Source organism: Mesocricetus auratus, unplaced genomic scaffold (genome assembly GCF_017639785.1).
Source record: "Mesocricetus auratus isolate SY011 unplaced genomic scaffold, BCM_Maur_2.0 Super-Scaffold_100001, whole genome shotgun sequence".
NCBI lineage: Eukaryota > Metazoa > Chordata > Mammalia > Rodentia > Cricetidae > Mesocricetus > Mesocricetus auratus.
This window is the reverse complement of record NW_024429187.1, coordinates 6,213,008-6,234,618: the sequence shown is the minus strand read 5'-3', so window position 1 is coordinate 6,234,618 and position 21,611 is coordinate 6,213,008. Positions and strand designations below refer to the sequence as shown.

Here is a 21,611-nt window from a genome sequence, read left to right as displayed (position 1 = left end):
CCTTTTGGTAATAAAGCCACCCAGAAAGTTGAATAAAGATAGTAGGAAATTAAAAACAAAAGAGAAATCGTAATGATAATAGGCACTTATTCCAAGAGCCTTTAGACTGCTACATGGAAGTGTTTAGAAAAAACTGCAATGAGGAAGTAAAGAAATGACATGAAGCATTGCATTATAGGAGGGAAATAAAGGGAGGTTATTAATGATGCATAGAAATGCCGAGAGTCGGGGAGCAGAGAATGTTAAACGACAAAGCATCCCGTGGGCAAGTGCAGCTTTAGAATATGGATGGAATTCCCATAGGCAAACAGACACTGGACTTTCTTTGCCTAACGACAACAACAAGAACAAAGTCTAACACATTTTTGGATGTTTCTAACTGTATTTGACACAATTCCTTTTTAATTTAGTCCAATGCAGTTTTGATCTGCCTGGCATTCGCTGTCTGTGGTACTCATGCTCTTGTACCCTCCAGCCGCACCACTGGCTTCCCTGGGCTGAAGGCAGTCTTCAGGTATTGCAGTAGAGGCGGGCCAGACCACCCCTCCCTTTCCCCTCCTCCAAGGCTGACTCAGCTCAGGCCAGGGCAGGGTTGGGGGGTGGGGGGGTGGGAGGGAGGCTCTTAGGACCCAGTGCCTGGCGCTTCCCAGCTTCAGGGTGCCGCCCTGGGTTGTCTGCCAGTTCTGGTACTGCCAGAGTCCTGGGATGTCTCTCTCACTGTGCATTGTAAAATCTTCGTCTTGCCTCTCTTTGGTTCAGCTGTTTTGGGAGGCTGTTTTACTTCTAGACCCACTTCTTGCTTAGTTCTTGAATTTTGTACACTGCGCTCCCTGCATTACCTATAGTCTTAAAGTGTGTGTGTGTGTGTGTGTGTGTGTGTGTGTGTGTGTGTGTGTGTGTGTGTGTGCCCACAGATGCCTGCTATGGGTGCACAATTTGGTCATCTCAAAGAATGGCGAGTGTGCTTTTAAAAAAAAGATTTTAAAATTGTTTTTAAATGTGTATGTGGGGATATGTGTATATGTATATGTGGTTGCCGTTGCCCACAGAGGCCAGAGGTCAGAGGTTTTGGACAACCACCCCATTCCCCCAAGTTGGAATAACAGTTGTGAAACACCAGACCCTGTGCTGGGAGCCAGGCTCGGGTCCTCTGGAAGAGCAGGAAACTGAGTCATCCCTCTGGCCTGCAGCAAATACTCCTAACTGCTGAGCTATTGCTCCAGGCCCCAAACTCCTTTCTCCTGCCCCTCCCTCAGCATTCCTTCATAAGATAAGAAGATTTTTTAAAGAGGAGCCTGTTTGCAGTTTTAGCTTTTAGTGACGTGAAGGAACGGTCTTGGATTTGATTTGACTTCTTAGCAGGAAGACCCCCCCAACCTAGCCAAAGTTAAATAAAGTGATTTTTTCTTTTTTCCCTTTGTTTCGTCTTTACCATACTAGTTTCTTTCTTTCTTCTCCCCTCTCCCTCTCCTCCCTCTCCTTTCCCCCTCCCTCTCTTTATTTTAATACCAGTTTTGTAACCACTGAGCTTTGGAGCCCTCCCTTGACTTCTTTTAAAAAATGTAGTGAGCATTATTTTGTGTACTTGTGTGTATTATTTGCGTGTATGATGTGTGCCTGGAGACTTGTGAGGCAAGCATTCATACCTGCTGAGATATCTCATGGCACCTCATGGATTTCTAATAGCATTGAGACTCCTTGTTCATTGAAGATAAAGGAAAAATAAGCCTTGGTGAATACAGTATTGAAGGCACAGAATAATCTGGAAAAGGAGTGGTCAACATGATTTTAAAGTTGCATATTTTCTGGCACTCATGGGTGTCCGTGGACTTAGAACACTAGACAGGCTGAACTCAGCACAACGTGATATTTACAGCTCTGCTCAAAGAGCAAGTGCTGCCCGGCATTGCCATGATGCCCGGCATAGCCACGGTGCCAGCAGCTGCACCCTAGAGCCATGTGCTGCTGAGAAGGGACAGAAGTAGCAGTTTGAGTAGGATGGCAGGCAGGAAAGGATGAGGTTGAACCAAGAAGGGTGGCGAATCTATGCCATGTTCTTATCACAGAGCTACACTCCCTTTTATATGGTATATATGAGAAGTTTGGGTCATGTACACATGTGCACTAGGATACTATATATAGCTTTATTAACATTTTTAAAAGATAGAATTTTGTTGCTTTGGCAAAAGAAGTCTGTAGTCTAGTAATTGAGTTTTAAATTGAAATAACCTTAAGGGAATACACTTAGGATTTAGGAAAATGGAAAGACTTCAGAATACCAGTCTCTCTAGGTTGTGATCAATTGTAAGAATATGGTTGTGCAAGCCAGGTAATAGGGCTCAGTCTGCGATCCCTGCAGTTGGGGGATTCCTTTAGCAGGGTTAGCATGAGTTCAGGATTAGCCTGGGCTACATACTGAGTCCCAGGCTAGCATGGGCTACAGAGAGAGAAAAATGTTGCTTGCTTTGTGAAACATTGATCAAAACAAGGAGTTGAACTGAAAATAAATACAGATGAATTATCTGAAGAACTGTGTTTACAATGGCCTTTGAGCTAAGGCAGTGGATATCCTGCATATTAGATGTTTATATTAAGATTCATAATGTTAGCAAAATCACAGTTATGAAGTAGCAATTAAATAATGTTGCTGGAGTTTTTTTCCCCTGCCTGGTCCCACAGTCGCTTCATCCCCAAATAAGCACATAAAAGACTTACATTAATTATGAAACTGTTGGCTGATGAGTAGGGCTTCTTACTGGATAGCTCTGTCTTAATTATTAACCATTTCCATAAATGCAAGTATTCCCATGTGGTCTTGGCTTACTGGAGAATGCCCGAACCTGTTACTCCTTTGGTACTACATGGTGTCTCTCCATGGCCTCTCACTGCCTACCTTTCCCTTCAAACAGTGTTTTATTCCTCAACCAATAAGAGAAACATGTATACAGAAATAAAATAATCAAAAAAATTTTGTGCTTAAGGGGTCACCACAACAAGAGGAACTGTATAAAGGTTGAGAATGACTGCTAAGGTCACTTGGAGGAGACAGTCATGCAGAAAGAGGTAGATGAACAGTGCTTCTAACAGCCTATGACTTGCTCCATTAGAATCCATTTAGCACATCAGGATGGGTTATGAACTCAGGCTCGTCAGTCTCATTGAAGAGCATCTTCAAGCCTGCTTTCCTTCTCTTCCAGCCCTCCCTGTGTCCATCAGATCCTGATTGTTCCTTATTTGCTTGCCTTTGTTGAGGGAGAACGTTGAACTGTACAAATGTAGTCTGTGTCACTTCCAGGGAGCAGGTGGCACCTAACAATAAAAACGTGCCTTAGGAGATCCCTGGTGGCATTTAGTGTGCACAGCTCAATGTCATGAAGGTCAGTGTCAGGGTCTCTCCGGTAGACCTCACAGCGAGCCAGTGAGTGCTGTCCCTCCAGGCTGGTACATAGAGCAGAGGCTGAAAAGAAAGCATTGGGGGTGAGTTGGTTTAGTGTGTGTGTGTGTGTGGGGGGGTGATTCTCCCTCCCCCATTTCTCAGTCCTAAGTGCTAATCCTTCATTTTCTCCTGGGAGAAGATGCCCCCTGGGAATCTGAACAGAAGAACCCTTCATGCCTGGGAGAGTTGAGCTTCTTGGATGAGGCTTCCTTCTTAAAATTCCGCTCGTCTCATGGTGGTGCTAGTCCAGGTCTTTTGTTCAGGATTGGGTCTTGCCCATGCCCTGGTTCTCTTCGTTGCCTTTGAAAATTGGTATTCCACGCCTAGTGCAGAACTAAAGTATACCTCCGTCCCTTCCTGAATCTCTTGAAATAGGTCTTTCAGGAGGGAAATAATTGGGTTTCCAGCCAATGAATCAGAGCCCCCTTTTCATGCATTTTCATTGCTTTGTCTTAATTTATAAAGACATGGAACAGAACAATCTCCCATGAAGAATTTTAAATAACGGGTGCCGACACTCCCTCATTGAGTAGTGTAATCTTCCTGCAAAGCAAGAGGATGACTTTCTGTTGTTTTGATCCACAGAGTGACTCCTTCCCTAGAGCCATGCGGTGGGCTGGAGGAAAGTCACTTAACAGTGGGAACCCAGATGACACCCTACTCAGTGACTGATGTGGCCATGAAAAGCCATGCCAGGCTAGTGTAGGCAGTGCTGACATGGTGAGGTGAGCCTGACATCCCATATCTCTGTGTTTCTCCTGTGTGGACAGTAGCAGTCTATTGTCAGAGTACACTGTTCCTCATAAGAGAGTCCAGGTCGTTGGTATGTTCACACCGACCTCTCCATGTATGTCGCCATTTGGATAGGCACCTTGCCAATGCAGTTCAGAGGAAGTCAAACTGGGTCAGCATGAACTCTGGTCTAGAGACTGCTATCCCTAAAAGAAGGGGAAAATTTGGACATAGACAACTTAGGAGTCGGCCATGTGAACTTGAAGGAAGGGATGCATCTACCAGCCAGAGAGTGTCCTTTGGTAGGGAAAGCCCTCGGATCTGTCAGAGGAAGTTCAGCCTACAGATTCTTCTGTTTCAGATTTCCAGAGGAGTGAAGGGGTTTATGTTGTCTTAAGGCAGTTTGTAATAAGCTGTGTCTGGAAGACCCAGGAGTCTAATAGAGTCCCCAAGGAAATGTCAGGACTAAACATAACTCAGTACAGCAGAGGTAATCCTGGAGCCAATGCAGACGGTTAGCCAATGGCAGAATGAGGTTTGACTTCAGTGAACGATTCACATTGGTTCACTGCTATTTTCCAAGTAGCATACTAATGTAAATAAGGCCATAACGTATAACAGAACTCTGTGGAGTAACATCTTTTATAACTCTCCGGTAAAGCCAAAATTATTTTAAGTATTTAAGGTTTATTTTATAATAACAATTTATCTACAGCTCGAGTAGACTTTAAGTTAACTTTTTTGTTTTTGTTTCATGCCGTGGACCAAACCTAGACCCTTGTGTGGGTTATGTAAGCGTTCAGCCACTGAGTTACACTCCCAACCCTATACAATTTTTTAATATTTGTTTTAAGACAGTTTTGCTATGTTACCCAGGTTGTTCTTGAATTTACTCTGTAGCCCAGGCAAACCTCAAGCTCTCTGTTTCCCTGTGTGGCCAGTCCAGGCTTCATCCTTTAAGTAAAACTATTGGGAGACAATGTCATAAGGTTTTGGTTGAAATTGTCTGGAGGTTATCACATACCTTTAATCCCAGTAGTCTGGAGGCAGAGATAGATGGATTTCTGTGGTCTACATAGTGAGTTCCAAGCTAGCAGATATACTTTCCACTATGAATTCAACTTGTTGGTTTAGTCTGACTATAACCCCATTTATTTCTTCTTTGAGTGGGTTTCCATTGACTGAAAATTGTAGTCTTCCGGCTTCTTTGGTGAGCTGTGTCTTGCATTTGTTATTCTTATCTTTGCAATCAGCAAAGGATGTTACTTTCTTAGAAAATGAGGAAAGTTGAAATGACAATGACTAAGAACAGTATTTCATGCGGAGCTTGAAGGTTTAAATCCGATCCTTGCAGCTGTTGCGATGGCTTTCCAGCACTCCTCCGTAGCCAGAAATTGGTATATTTAACTACATTTGCAAGCCCATAAAGTGATAAAGATTGTGAAAATAAAAACAGCTGTTTTCTTGGTCAGCATTGCCTTCTCTCTTAACTTCTGTCTAGGTGCTAAGTAGGCATTAAATTGAGCTTATCTTTAAAGCCCACAGGGGGTGGGGGACAAGGACAGCACCCGTTTCCTTTGGGAGGAGTGTTCTGTGATGGCTATGTTTAGACATCTGAAACCTCCATGTGGAATACCACCTGACCACAGTGACAAGAGGAAGGGCAGTGGCCCAGTGGGACGACGTTCTATATTTGAAATTCAATTTAGCGAATTGACATTTTTCTATTCCCCTTTCTGATGTTCTCTGAGGCTGGCAGATCGCTCTTTTAAAACAGAGCACAAGCCATGCATTTATTAGCTCGTAGGAAGAAGCAAACACAGGAGAGGGGATCCCCGTTCACCACTTTTCATTGAAACCAGCTGCTGTGGTTTTGAAATGCAAACCAGATCAAAATCTGCACAAGGCCTAGGGCTTTAATTTATATTCTGAATGAAGCAGGCTGCCATGAAAGACCGTTTCTTCTTCCTTCCTTTCTCTGTCCCTCTCTTTTAAAGACAACTTTTGAATAAACTTGTGTCTGCCTCATTTGGTGTTCATACCAGCCCCATGAACGAGGAAGAGAACAGTCATCTCTGTTTATGACAGAGCTGAGACAGGCTTAATGAACTTGCCTCAGCCAAACAGTAGGGGAGGCTGTGTTGGGGTTCCAGTCTTCAGTGGCAAATGCCTGGATCCTAGCCCCTTGGCTCTAGACCCGAAGGACTATTCCCAATCTGGAATGCAGCAGCCACATGTTCTAGTTGTATGCTGAAAACCTCGGAGAGCAAATTGGGCGATGCTGAGCACTTTTGTAAATGGCCGAATCACTGCTTGCTTGCTTGCTTGGGTGGGGATGCTGCTACCATGGAAATCAGAAGGGGCCTCCTTGATTAGCTTGCTACTGTACCAGGGAGTTTATCCAAGTCAAAAACCTAAAAGGGGAGGGGACAAGCAGTAGAAGCAGAGACAGCCACACGACACAAGTCTGATTGTGTAAGAGCCACACCCACCTAGTGTCGATGTGGATGTTGTGTCTGTGTGTGTTCAACTACATTCGTGTGTACACGTGGGCATTTACTTCTGTGCATGGACTCAAATGTCACTCCTCAAGTACAGTCTACCTTGTTCTGAGACAGAGTCAAGCTTAAGGAAGGGATCTAGTGATTTTTCCTCCCTAGCCCTGGACTGGAGACATGTTCTCCTTGCCGTGCTGTTTCACACAGATTCTCTCGGGCCCCCATGCTTGCTGTACAGGAACGGTATGCCATAAGCTGCCCCTGTGGGCCCTGCAAACTTTAGTTTGCAGATGAACTCTTTGCCTGGATCTTGGAACCAAATTAATACACAAGCCAAAGAGTAAGAGAAAGACGTAAGTTGTTTTTTTAATTAGTTTTAAGGTACCCAAGGATCTCACAAGAGAGTGTGCGATGCTTTCCTGCTTTGTGGACAGAAGACCTTGGGTAAGAACATCTGGGCATATATTTGGGCCCTCAGTAGCAAATTCTGGTGTTGCTGAGAGATCATATGAAGGGGGTAGCCGCAGCTAGGGGCAGGTAACTGTTCCTTCCTGTTGCTCATTTAGATTCACTGTAATGCCAGTTGTCAGCCTCTGGGGATCAAGGCTGTCCCCATATTCATATGTTAAGGACACTCCTCCCAGAAGGGAGGCCACAGTGGTGTGCTGCATGTAGGAAATGCAGGTCCAGGGCCCTCTGTGTAGCTCGATTCCTCAGAGGGGTTCAGGTTGTGAATCAGGGTGACCATTTGGTGTACTTTGAGATGACACACAGCTAACTGTCTCAGCTCCTTCATCTGGACACATGTCTTCAAGCAGTAGCCAAGCTGGAAAACGCTATCAGGGAGCTGGAATTCACGTTAGTGTTTGGGGGACCTATAAATTCTGACCTTTCTTTAAGAGCAAAGTCAAGTTCTGGCCCTTCCTAAGTGTGTGGCTTTTCCTCCCACCATGCTCTACTGGGTTTCAAGCGGAACCTATTGAACCGGAACTTACTTGTTTAGGTCATTTGGTAGAAATTAATGTTGTCTAAGACCATATGCTCTTTGGCAAGAGGGACTTAGGCCTCTGTCTTCCTCCTTGATTTGAACAAATGTCTAGTGGACACCTATTGCATGCCGAGTGCCCTCTGAGAGTTTGAACAGCAGCAGTCTCAAACGAAAGCCCTCGCCCTTTGAGAACCACTAGTGTGGGTGAAGTCAGGAATTAACGAACAGATGAGACGCTGCAGCTGTTGTCCGAACTTTGAAGGTTTGTTTGTAGTGTGTGGAGTATCTGATGTCGTGGTTCTATTTGTTCAGGAGAGTCAATAAGAGTTCCCCAAGGACATTGTGACTGACTCCACTGAGATGAAAGGATGAGGAAGAGTTAGCTGGAAATTACCAGGCCGCGAGTGTGATTTCTTTAATGCTGTCTTGATCTGAACTGTTCCTTTAAATGCACTCCCATGCTACCCCTGGGTTTCCCTGCATCTTATAATTCTGTGTTTATTGTGTGAGGGTCTGCTTTTATCTCCAGACGTGTGGCTGAGGCTCCGTCTAATTTGTTCACTGCAGGAGTCCTGCTGTCTGTCTTAGCACCTGGCACCAACTCAGCTCTCAGTAACTCCCTGCATCTCCCACCTAGGTCCTTGTCTTACAGTAAAGCCTCGGGGTATGTGTGCTGTCCCTGAAGGTTGACTGGAAATAGCAATATTAATGAAAGGACACAGTAGAAAAAGACAACGGGACTCAGGGTGGGTGAGTGACAGAGAGGCCAGGGAGGGTTGTGGATGCAGGAGTAGACACTACTGAGCAATGCGAGGATTTTACTTGCTTTTTACTCATGTGCCTTGTTTCAAAACAATTTTTTAAAATTATATTATTACTATTTATTAATTGTTGTGTGCATGTAACAGCATTATATGGAGGTCATAGGTCATCTTTCTGTAGTCAGCTTTCTCCTTCTGCCATGGGTCCCGGGAATAGACTCTGGTCCTTAGATATGTGTGTGACAGTGTTTTTACCTGCTGAGCCTTCTCTCCCACTTATTTGAGGGAAATTGTTCCATTTATAAAATGCACATAAAATGGTTTCTGAAGTTTAATACTAGGTATTGATTTTCTCATGAGAAGCAGAAGGAATATGTGGGGAAACGCTGTCTTAGATGCATCAAAGCGTGTAAGAACAAGAAATGAGGTGTTGCTAAGCGTGAAGGGAGAGAGAGTAAAAGGGACAGAAAGCTAGGTGTGTGCTGCAAGGCAGACAGATGACTGACAGGGGGCTCACGAATGGTTATGCTGAATTGAGTCTGTCACCATTCGGGTCCTAGGGATTGAACCCAGGACCTCACACGCGCTAAGTAAGAGCTCTCCGTGGTTATCTTTAAAGGCTCAGATTTTCCTTGGTGTACTTTTCTATGTTTTGTACATTTTTCACTACATAGCGAAGTAATGCATGGCATCTCACGGCGCTGACAGGTGGCTCGGGGCAGGCTACAGATATGCTACTCCCTTAGATGACTAAGGAGCCTGCTGCTGTAGGATTTTTCTTTATGTCCATGTACCCCTCGAGCCTGAGTGCTTGAAGGTGGAGCCGGCGTTGTTTGCCTTCCCAGTATCACTCTGACAGTAAAACCGAGGTGCCCTGACTCCTTTATTGCCGTTGACCTATGTGCCTTTGTATTTTCAGCACGGTGGCGTGAGAGCCGGCATGAATGGCCATATGTCTAACCCTCCCAGTGGCTACGGAGTCTACCCTTCTCAGATGAAGTAAGTTGAAGGAGCTCATGTATAATTTGGGCAGGGATTTGATGTGGTGTTTATTTTAGTGAGATGTTCTTACTTGGAAACACTGACTGTTCTAGAACTTTCTGTGTGATCTTACAAGCCTTGGCCTCCCAAGGGATAGTGTTTTAGTCATGTGTCACCATGCCTAGCTAGTTTTAAACATTTTAAATGAAAACTCCATTTATATTTCTTTATGCAATCCATTCTTAATTCATTCAGAAGTAGCCTCCTTTTTATTACTAATATATGATGTTATTAAACGTTATTATTAAAAAAGAATAAATAAATACCAGCCCCAGGAATACTCTCATGTAGTTTAAAGATACTTTAGGCTGGAATTTTTAAGTCTTACTGCCTTTTGTCATCAAATGTGTCTCTGGAACATTCTGTTGTTACTTGTAAAATAGCCAAGGAATGTTCATTACCATTTAGTCTACACTATGTAGGTGGCTGCCTTTGTATACAACAACATAAAGCAATAACCAGACAGAGTTCTCCCCAAGCCTCCTGGTGTCAATTGAAGCTACAGGCCTGAATTGAGTGGCTGTTCTCTTCCATGGCATGCACAATATGGCTTTCTCATCTGCCATTATGGCAGATTCACCACCCAACATTCTTTAGGACAGGTTATAGTTACTGCATGTAGGGAAGCACATTTCATTATTAAACAGGAAGTAAGACACCACCTATGTTGCATCTCCACTGTTCCTCTGTCCTCTGTGGTTGGAGAGAAAAGGTTTCTGTTCTTATATGGTGGTTTCCAGCCTTGGTGGATTCTCTTTGCTGTAGTTTGGACTTGGCATTGGCGTGACTTGATTTATATTGCTTTTTACTCATTGCTTGCCTGAGCAGGAACTTGCTCCTATTGGCTAACTCAGCTAGTATAAACCCAGTATGTTTTCAAGAAAACAGTTTGTGCTTATGGTACATCGACATTTTAAGCTCTCGGTTTCTGAATTTTTGTAACCCACTATGGACTTTAACCCAGGACAATCTTTATTTATTATTATTACTACAGTGGCTACGGATCTTCACCACCCTTTTCCCAGATGGACAGAGAACACAGCTCAAAGCACAGTGCAAAGGCCCTTTATGGTACGTATGTCTATGTGACAGGCTGCTTCTGTGTCTAAAGGCTTACAGGTCTGTGTTTGCAATGCCATTGTCAGGCTTAGAACCCGGTGTTCTATTAGAAATGACAGAGTTTGCTAAGTAACGGTTACTTTAGAATCTTTACAAAACTTCCGGGTGGGTGCAGCGTAGTGAATGATTTAGGAGGTCTATTGCTTGGTGCTGAGACCTTGGGTGAGGTTTTTCCGTGTGTTACTTGTAATATGTGTGCCGACCTCTGTGGCCAATCCAGCTGGTGATCGTGAGCCCACAGATGTCGCACCTTCCCCCTTATAGCCATTGGATATTTGGGGTAGGTAGTAAGTCAGTGCGACCACTTGTCTTGATAGAATTTCTTCCTGGATTATAAACTAATGAGGTGTTCTCTCTAATCCTTGTGGGACTTCCGTTAACCTCTCCAGTTTGTCTTGTGTAAGCATAATTTCAACTTTGAGGCAGAGTCTCATGTTGTCCCAGGTGGCTTTGACCTCACTGTAAGGCCAAGGAAAACCCCAGCCCTCTCTACTACTTTTTTAATAGCTAGAATACACTACAAGTTATTAAGAAGAAACTGAGGACTCTTGAGGCATATGACACGGGCATGGGGAAGTTATTGTCTATAGAGGATTTGTATGACCTTTCATTGTTGTATAGCAAACAAGATAGAAATGTGATTAACCGCAAAGACAGTGGCAAGAATCCCCATGTTCAAACACAGTTCTTACACACAGTAGGCAAATGACCATGAGCAAATGACTTCACAGTCTTGTACCTCATTTTTCTCATCTTTATCAGGGTCTTATCTGGTGACAAGCACTAAATGGTGTACAGTAAGCTGCTTCCAAAGTAGTGTAGGAGCGGAAAGCACCATAAATATTTCCTCATTTATGCCCATTATTGCAGTTACTGTGTGTTACAGAAACAAATAGCTCTTTCTAAGCTTGGGAATTATTATAATTTATGGTGTTGGTAGTAAGATTTACCAATCCTAAAGTTTTTTGTGATTTGTTTTGACCTATATTCTTAGTGAGTTGATTTTACAACTCAAACTATATATATATATATGTATATGTATATACATATACATATATATATTCATAAGATGAACTTAATACCTTATATAAATGTGTTGCTCAATGGCTATGATAGTGTCAGTGATGCTGTTTTCAATTTTGTTTGTGTCGTGTCGAGACGTTCTTTTCTTCTTTGTTCTTTGACAGTTTCACACATGCATATAATGTATTCTGATTACTTTCCCACATCTCTTTTAATCTCCCTCACACCCCTATCAACATCCCCCATATTCCTGTCAGGTCCCCGTATGAGGTTCATGTCTTTGGTTGTTTTGTGGCCTATTTACTTTAGCCAGGGCCATGTGTGTGACCACTGAATTGGTGCTGTCCACGGGAGCCTGGTGTGGTCCCCAGTAGGTATGCAGTGGAAGGCAGTGAGTGCACATCCTCTCAAATGTGTCAGCGGCTCATAGTTCAGAAGTGAGGACGCAGACCCCGCGAGTCCCTCCACCATCCATGCTGACATTAGCAGTTGCTGTGAGTTTGTGACTGCGGTGATTGTGTGTGTCACAGAAGATGATGTTTCCCAGCGCTTTCCCCTGCTGTTCAGACCTCATGTTCATTCCTTCCCTCTTCCCTGATGTCCCCTGAGCCTTAGAGGGTGAGGTATAACTGTCTAAGGCTGAGCCTTTGTTCTCAGCCACAACTGTACCCATCCTTGTTCTCAGCACCCTGAACAGCTGTGAGTCTCTTCACTGGAAAGAGCGGTTTCTCTGATTAGTTGAGAATAGCAGTGAGACAATTCTTGCAACAGCTCAGTCACGTGTGGTTATCTATAGAGCATGCATTCAGCACATGCTTATTTGGTGAATAATGTATACTCAAAACAGGACCGTTAATGTCTGATCCCTGGCTTTGGGGGTCTTGTAGTGTGGAGATTGGCTTGAAGAAGTGAATAAATGAAATGGATTTTGTAAGGATAAAACAATTCCTTCAACCTTTCATTTCTGAACTAATAGATATTAAGTCCATTGATATGCTGTATCAATGTCTTTATCATCTCTATTTCTGTGCCTCTTGAGGCATTTCAAAGATAATTGACAGATTATCATTGCCAGTGTGAAATATGGTGAGCAGACTAGCAGGAACTATTTCCTAACACATATGGCCACATATCCAAGTAGAACCAAGAAGATATGAACAATTGAATGACTTATACACACACACACACACACACACACACACACACACACACACGAGAGAGAGAGAGAGAGAGAGAGAGAGAGAGAGAGAGAGAGAGAGAGAGAGAGAGAGAGAGAAAGTTTCAGAATGGGCTCCAAGAAGCAGCTTTCAAATCTTTAAACAGAGAAGAGCCTAGGAGCATATGGATTCATTTCTGAATTCTATTAAACCTTACATAAAGAATTACCACCAAGGCTCCCCACACGGCCTCCTAAGTAGAAAAGGAAGGGATACTATCAAGTTCTTTTTATGAAGCCAGTGCCATTCTAATAATAAAATTGGAGAAGAAATAACAAAAAAGCTATAAATCAATTTCCTTGATGAACATAGATGCAAAAGTTCTCAATAAAATATTTGCAAAGTAGAATTCAGCAATACAGCAAAAGGATCATAAGTCACGGCCATGTTGACTTTACTTCAGGAATGCAAAAAGGTTTTAGCATATGTACATCAATAAATATAAAACAGCACATAAATAGAATCAGAGGGAGATTGTGTCATAAATGCAGAATAAACCATTAGCAAAATCCACCGTCATCATTCATAGCAAGAGAAGGTAAAAGATAAAAGGATACCCAAGCAAAAGGAAGAGTTCAAAGTGTCCACAAATGTGTGAGGAGAAGGTGAGGCGTCCACATCAGAGAGAGGAAGGTGAGGCGTCCACATGTGTGAGGAAAAGGTGAGGCGTCCACATGTGTGAGGAGAAGGTGAGGCTTCACATGTGTGAGGAGAAGGTGAGGTGTCCACATGTGAGAGAGGAAGGTAAGGTGTCCACATGAGAGAGAAGAAGGTGAGGCGTCCACATGAGAGAGAAGAAGGTGAGGCGTCCACATGAGAGAGAAGAGAAGGTGAGGCGTCCACATGAGAGAGAGGAAGATGAGGCGTCCACATGAGAGAGAAGAAGGTGAGGCGTCCACATGAGAGAGAAGAAGGTGAGGCGTCCACATGAGAGAGAAGAGAAGGTGAGGCGTCCACATGAGAGAGAGGAAGGTGAGGCGTCCACATGAGAGAGAAGAAGGTGAGGCGTCCACATGAGAGAGAAGAAGGTGAGGCGTCCACATGAGAGAGAAGAAGGTGAGGCGTCCACATGAGAGAGAAGAAGGTGAGGCATCCACATGAGAGAGAAGAGAAGGTGAGGCATCCACATGAGAGAGAGGAAGGTGAGGCGTCCACATGAGAGAGAAGAGAAGGTGAGGCATCCACATGAGAGAGAAGAAGGTGAGGCGTCCACATGAGAGAGAAGAGAAGGTGAGGCGTCCACACGTGAGGAGAAGGTGAGGCGTCCACATGAGAGAGAAGAGAAGGTGAGGCGTCCACATGAGAGAGAAGAGAAGGTGAGGCGTCCACATGAGAGAGAAGAAGGTGAGGCGTTCACATGTGTGAGGAGAAGGTGAGGCGTCCACATGCGAGAGGAAGATGAGGCGTCCACATGTGAGGAGAAGGTGAGGCTTCACATGTGTGAGGAGAAGGTGAGGTGTCCTTCTATGCTGAAAAGACCCTCAAGACTCTAACAGAAAACAGAGCAGTAGAATACTAAACCAGCTGCTTTTCTATACACTAACAGTGAGTATGCTGAGAAATAAATCAGGGGATAGTAATCCCGTTTATAGTGTCTTCACAAATAAAACACCCAAGGCCGTTGAAGCAAGTGGGCGAATTCTACAGTGAAGAAGACATTAGAACAAGAAGACTTGCCGTGCTCCTGGATTGGCAGAATTCCTCTTACGAACGTAGATATGCTACCTAAAGCATCCTTGAATTCACTGCAATGCCCATCAGGACTACAATGTTATCCTTTAAAGACATGGAAAAGCTAATCCTAAAATTCATATGGAGGCAGCAAAGACTCCAAGTAGCCAAAGCAGTCCCCCAAAAAAGAACAAGCTCTAGATAATGGAGTTCTTGAGTTCAAATTACACTACAGAGCTACAGTAACAAAAACGGACTCATGAACCAGTGAGATAGAATAATGGAACTGTAAATTAATCCCGCAGAGACACAGTGATCTGAATCTCAATAGAGATGTCCAAAATGTACATTGTGGTTAAGACAGACTCGCTAACAAATGTCCCTGAGAAAACTGTATATCCACATACAGAGAACTGTTGTAATAAAAGGCTAATACAATACTAATTAAATATACTAAAAATATGCCACAAATATATTCATAGATAAATAGTATGAAATATAAATAAACATATCAATAAAACGTTAATTAAAGGTAAACAAAATAGCCACGGGAATATATTTCAAGTCTTCGTGGATGCCAGAAAGTAGATGTGTGGGACAGTTTGATGGGTGTGGTCAGCAGGGGTTTTACGAGGAACCTGAGCCTTGGAAGTGTGCTTTGAGCAGTCAGCTGTGGTCTCCAGGCACTGGAGGGGGTGAGTGTGTGACTATTGTGAGAAGCAGTGTGAATCTGATGTACACAGTCAGCCCATGAAAGTGGCCTCCATTTGTCTTGTTCGCTGTAGGATTCCCTGTGCCTATTGATTAACACAGTGGCTAATGCATAATTTATGCCCAATAACTACGTGTAGAATGAGTATTAAGAATTCATGAACTGCTGGGAGCCTGGTGTTAACTGGCGAGCATAAAGCAATGTGTTCAGAAATAACACACGCCATTTTAAGAAGAATGCTAAATAGTTTGGGGGTTCAGAGAGATGTCAGCGATACAAGCTGCCGCTGTGAGAGGAAGCTCTGAGTTTGGTCCTGCGGATCCACATGGCGCCTACAGGAAATGGACTCCTGCCAGTTGACCTCTGACTATCGCTTTTGCCGCTCCTCCCCTTCTATGCACACGAAAAATAAAAATGATGACATTATTTCCCAATAACAAGCTGCCTTCGACATCTTCCAGAAAGGGGGCGGGGGTGAAATTTGTCCTTGGTTATGCTGTGACAGAGCCAGGTGAACCAGAAGTTAGGCAGCATGAGTAAAGTAGATGCCTGGGACTGGAGAGACGGCTCAGTGGTTGAGAGCACTGGCTCCCCCATCCCCAGGACCCACATCGTGGCCCACAACCATTCACAGCAACCATTCCAGTTCCAAGAGGTCCAGCACTCTTCCAGCCTGTGCAGGCTGGAGACACATGGGGAGATGCTTCCTACTGGTCTACTTGTACCAGATATCTGCTCACACTGGGTAAAGAACCCTTGACAGACCAAGCTGGAGCACACTGCACAGCTGCAGGCAGCTCAGTAGGTTGGAGAATGACTTCCAGGTGCCTCATTGTCTAAACCCCTTCCATGCAGCTCAGCCGGTGTCTGCTTCCAGGCAGCTGGTCTGGTGGCAGAGTCTGCTTGGCTAGGCTGACCTTCTCTTGTGACTCAGCCTTACTCCCCTGAGTGGGAATTTCAGCTTCTCTTGCTTACTTTGACAGGGAGGTGTCTAGTGAATCTGGTTAGTTTCGGGACTTCTTGTAGCTATGTAGAATTGTTACTGGTTGAAATTTTGTTGTTGTTAAGAATATGGCAACATGAAGTGCCGGCCCCTTGTTTTATTTAGATCAAAGCATTCTCTGTGGTTGTTCTTTGTTATGTTTTGTCTAATGGCCCAGGCATTGACCTTCTGAGCAAAGCCTTTTTAGAGAAAGGAAAAGTAGACAGTCTTAGCTGTGTGTCTGAGTATTAGCTCCCTTAAATGTAGAACAAAGTAGGTAAAAATAAGCTTTGCCAATGCCCACTTACCTGAGTAGGTGCAGGTTACAGACTAAACAGTTAAGTGAACCTGCAGCATAATATATCTGGCCTCAAGATGGCTATCAGTCTGCGTGAGAGCATATCAGCTCAGCACTAAAATGATCTGCAAAGAGCTTTCTTGCTGGTTATTAAATCTAATCTGTCTGAACGTGTGTGGTTCCAGGGGATTGAAGCTAATAGCAAAATAAATAAATAAATAAATAAATAAATAAATAAATAACACAACTAGTGTTATTCAAAGAAAATAAAGTTGTTCTTAGGTTTTAATGGGACCAGTGTCAGCATGAGACTCCCCCCCCCCAAGACCAACTTCTCAGCACAAGGAGATTTATTTGCCCCAGAGAGACAAAGGGCAGGGGATAAGAGACAAAGACAGAGATAGAGGACAAGGGAGAGGGGGAAGGAAGGGACATTTATGTGTCTCTGTGTGGAGGGGCGGGGTCAGTGCACTGCCTTTGTATAAAGAGACAGGTGTAGCCCAAATGGCAGTTTATAAAGGGAAAGCCCAATGTTAGGAGGAGTTGGTTTGTTTTAATTGGACATGTTAATTAGGGCAGCCAAGAGGGGGCTTTTCATTGCTGGATTTGAATACTCTGATAGCAGGGCCTTAGTGGTCAGCCTCTGGAGGAGGAAGTGGTCAAATAAGGGACTAGACCTTGGTGGCTTAGCTTTAGGAGTGTAATCTAATGGTTTCTATCAAGGCAGAGGACTTGTCAGAGCCATGTTTGCCATGCTGTGGCTGGTGAGAGTCCCTTCAGGTATAATTTATTTTGAGATAGAGAAAGTGGGGTGTGGGGGAGGGGAGGAGAGAAAGCAGAAAGGGAAAGAGAGGCAGGTGGTTGATGGAGAGACACTGGCTTCTGTATGGGTAGTTGAGAAACTCCAAACCCAGGCTTATTCATTTACTATGTAATGTGCCATCTGACTGCTACATACATTCAAACATGAACAGCCATGCTGTCGCTCATGGCGAACATGGCGGATGAGTTGGCATTGTCATCGGTTCTGGGGTAAAAGATTGCATCCCAGACTCCATGTCAGAATGACTCTAGGAGCTTTAAATATCCTAGTGGCCTGATGAACCCTAGACAGGTAAATGGGGGTCTTTAGGGTGGGGCTCATAAGGGGTTTTTAAAGCCATCTGTCACAGGCAGCCAAGGATGAGAATCGCTGTTGAGAAAGTGGTGATTCTCTGTGGCTTCCTCGTGATGGCGTCATTGGAAGCCTTCTTTCGTGTTTCTCATGCTGTTCTGAGGCTTGTAAGTTTTCAGCCTAGGATCCAGGGTGCTGTAGTCGCCTTCAGAGTGCTGTTTATCACTGGATGTGTTAAGTGTACAGGCTTCTCATCAAAAGAGACATCTCTATTTGCTTAAAAAAATCACCTATTAAAGTGTTAATACTGAACTTGGTCTCTCGACTTTATGTCACCAGAACTCTTTTCTAAGTCATTTTTATGACATTAATAAATTTCCAGGGTCCTTTTAAGATATTTTTCTGTGACATGTTGTGAAGCCTGGTAGAGAAAGCAAGCTAGGAATAGTAGGAATGGCAGCTCCCCTTCAGTAGTCTGTCAGAAGGGGCAGTTGCCATCGCCAGGAATCATCTTCTGCTCCCATACATTGTTTTCCTGGGGTTGAAATACTGTGTGTTCTGAAATCTGGGGGGTGAGCTTTTCCTTCTTCACAATTAAGAAACAAAACAAAACTGTGCAGTCTTTTGGCCTTTACCTGTCTTTGCCGGTCATTTTTATCTGGGAGACCCAGTCAAGCGTGTGGATACACTGGGGCCACTGTGTCATCTTGTCCTCAGGCACCATGGCAACAGCTGCCTTTTCCTCTGCCATCCACAGGTCAGATCAGAGGAAGGCAACCAGTCTCATGTTCTGAGGCTGTGTCAGAGAGTTGAGTCAGAACCCGTGATTTTGAAGTAGTGGTTCATTCTAGAATGATCCTGTCAGGCGACTTCATGAGTTGGACATTGTGTCTCATGTGCTACCCAAGAGGGCTCCCCAAGAACAGCTGACCATGTCTTAATATCCCACATCAATCCACAGCTAATAGAAAAACCACGGGTCTCTTCGGTTCATATGTCAGGTACAGTCTCAGGGGAAGAGGTGTGCTTTGAAATGCTGGGAAAAAATGGTAGGTGAAACCAGACCTTCCTTGTGACCACATTATTTTGGTAGGAACAGACGGAGCCTACTTCTTCAGATCGTCATCCAAACAAAAAAAGAAAGGTAGCCACAGTTGAGTTTTGTGGTGTGTGTGCTTTTCTTGAGTTGCCTTAATGCTGCAAAAGCAAAACCAGAATAGCCTGGAACAACATGAGTGGCGATAAGAGGGACATGGAGGTTTTCCTGGGCAGATATAGATGGAAAGATTACTGCTTTCATACATTTGCAAATCAGTCATTCATCAAGTTTTAAAAACGTTGGATTTTAATGTTTTTGGGTCTGCCTATGTGCTTTATATTTTTCTACTTGGTCTCCCTTCAATTTTTACAGACCTTTTCATTATAGAGACATCTAAGAGTAGAAAGAAGCAATGTTTAGAGTTAGAAAATGCTAGCTGTTAGGAAAGCTGATACATATCTAGTGTTTCTATTTACATGGATATTTTATATATGACAATATATGGCATATCTACATATCTGTATACACACACACACACACACACACACACACTCACACCCTAGGCAAACATGTAAATACACAAAAGCCTTAAGGCTTTAAGGGATTTTTACCTTGAACTTGTTTAACCCTTGCAGTAAACTCTCCAAGACCCAGGCCATTAAGAATCTCACCTAAATCTAGTTTCTTACTTAGAAACAACTCAAAGCTGTAGTTAGAGTCATAGAGTCCCCTGATCATCCACTAAGTTCCCTTCCATCCAAGCAATCTACCTTAGAAGAAGTGAAACAATCCTGAATCAAATAAATTACTCGATTGGAGATTTCCAAATATTGCTACTCTTGGACTTCCTTTATTTTTGGTTTTGCAGCATCTTCACAAGGAAAGGCTTCCTTTGCCTGCTGCGTAGTTTGATGCAGCAGCTGCCTACCCAGCTGCCTCATTTTCCCTACCTGCTTGTCTCTGCAACCCTGAGTATCTCATTTGTGTGTCCTACTGATGTGTGACAGTCGCTAGTTTTTGACAGCCCTCGGGATTGAATCCGTTTGGGAGTTGTGAAAGGAGGTGGTCTTTGCGGTGTCTGTTGAGTAATCCAGTACCTACGACAGTATTTGCAGTTTATTTTGACCTCAGTGCATCAACTAATGAAATTTGCAACCTGTTTTTTTTTTTAAATCTTTTTCATTAACAGTGGGTACCTGATTCTAAAAAAAACCTATGCATTAAGTGGTTTTTTCTCCTAGAACACTTATAATGTGGGGGCAGGAGGGGCTGCTTTGCTGTTAAGAGTATGTATATATTGTTCTTGTGGAGGGTCAGAGTTCAGTTCCCAGCACCCACACTGAGCAGCTCACAGCTGCCTGGAACTCCAGCTCCAGGTGATCAGTGACTTCCTCTTGTCCTCTGTGGGCTCCTGCATTTATGTGCATATATTCTCACAAACATAACCTGCATATGCATGATTTAAAAAAGAAAAACTTTAAAACCTAGGACATTTATAATCTCAACATTTGGCACTCTGAAGATTTCAGTTGGGCCCAAGGATTCTTGCATGTTGTTAGTCTTTCTCCTGACCTTGGGATTTGCCCGTGAATAGGGAGTTTTTTCAGACACAGGGCACAATGGGGACTTGTCAGCCTGTGTATTCACATGTGAGACAGACTAGCTTCAGGGGTGCCGTGTGACTCCAACATATGAACTCAAGCCTATTAGTAGCTAAATAACGGCTTTCAAACTTCTCTTTCAGAGCAAAGAAAGCACTATGCCCGAGACAGCGTCAGCAGTGTGTCAGATGTGTCCCAGTACCGAGTGGAGGTGAGCAACGCTGCTCTTGGCCATACATGGGGTGACTCTCAAGGGGCAGAGACACGGGGAGCAAAGTCAGAATTGTGTTTCAGCTCATTCCAGTAGGATGCATTTTAAGTTGCACCATTTTTCCTTTAGACTTCTCTTCTAAAACTGAGATGTTAGCGTGTGAAAACTATTGTGAAATTTTATGTTCTACTTTCATAATGAATACATTAAAATCACAACTGCTACTCATTGGCCATTACCAGCCCAGTTAAACCAAGAGAAAGGCTTCATTTTACATTGAAATTAAGCTTCGATACACTGAATAGCTCAGTTTTATATTTAGTGTTATCCAATGTCATTATTATCTCTTACTAAACCCTAGTGGCTTTTTAGTTGTGAAGATATTTGCTCTTAACTAGAATCAAAACGGCCCCACTTTACAGCTGAAAATGTGTAAGCGGGGGCATCATTTGTAAGTTGCCATTTTCAGTTTTCTGCTTATCTCAGGGGTGATTAATTAAACGGAAACCACTTTGTTTCAGTAAAGTGGCTGCAGGAGGGGGCAAACTTGGCAGCTGCGGTCAAGCAGAACCAGAGCTGATGCTCAGGGCTAGGTGTCGAGGATGTAGCCGCCACTGGGAATGTTTCGATTATGCAACGTTTAAACAGCTATCTGAGTAAGGCGGGGGATCATTAGTTAAGGAGAATTCTCTTACGTGTTTTTACTGCTAAGAATTTGGTTTTATACCATGCTGTTGTATCTCCACGTGACCCAGCGTGGAGCAGGTTTAGAGATCTTACACATGAAGACATCACATGCCGTGTTTAACAAAGTCCCACTGCCCTCTGTCCTCTCCGTAGAGTAACTGAGGTTGTGGTGCAACTGTGTTCATCCTCGTATTCGCTGCTAATCGGGTTCCGTTAGGCGAATTCTTCTTCCTCTAGAAAGGATCTGCAGAGGAGGAATTGTCTGTGTGTTAAAGTTTCTCTTTCCTTCCCTCTTTTGCTGACCCCAAGCACCTGACCACCTTTGTGCTGGACCGGAAAGATGCGATGATTACTGTCGATGATGGAATCAGAAAGCTGAAGTTGCTTGATGCCAAGGGCAAAGTGTGGACTCAAGATATGATTCTCCAAGTAGACGACCGAGCCGTGAGCCTGATTGACTTAGAATCCAAGGCAAGTGTGC

The 21,611-nt window shown here is 43.8% G+C and overlaps 1 protein-coding gene and 1 long non-coding RNA gene across 6 annotated transcripts in view; one reads left to right on the top strand and one right to left on the bottom strand.

Moving 5' to 3' along the window:
- Eps8 (epidermal growth factor receptor pathway substrate 8) overlaps positions 1-21,611 on the top strand; it is a 171,153-nt gene that overhangs the window by 96,540 nt on the left and 53,002 nt on the right. For all 5 annotated transcript variants that reach the window (XM_040743453.1, XM_040743451.1, XM_040743448.1 and 2 more), the window contains 4 exons: positions 9,335-9,414; positions 10,451-10,527; positions 20,376-20,443; positions 21,440-21,601. In XM_040743453.1, the coding sequence (XP_040599387.1) occupies positions 9,356-9,414; positions 10,451-10,527; positions 20,376-20,443; positions 21,440-21,601 (366 nt within the window). In that variant the 5' untranslated portion in view covers positions 9,335-9,355. The remainder of the gene's footprint in view (positions 1-9,334; positions 9,415-10,450; positions 10,528-20,375; positions 20,444-21,439; positions 21,602-21,611) is intronic.
- Positions 2,957-5,737, bottom strand: LOC121139686. Its single transcript, XR_005876584.1, has 2 exons — positions 5,193-5,737; positions 2,957-3,457 (listed from the first exon to the last, which is right to left on the bottom strand). It is a non-coding gene; the product is annotated as an uncharacterized LOC121139686 (long non-coding RNA).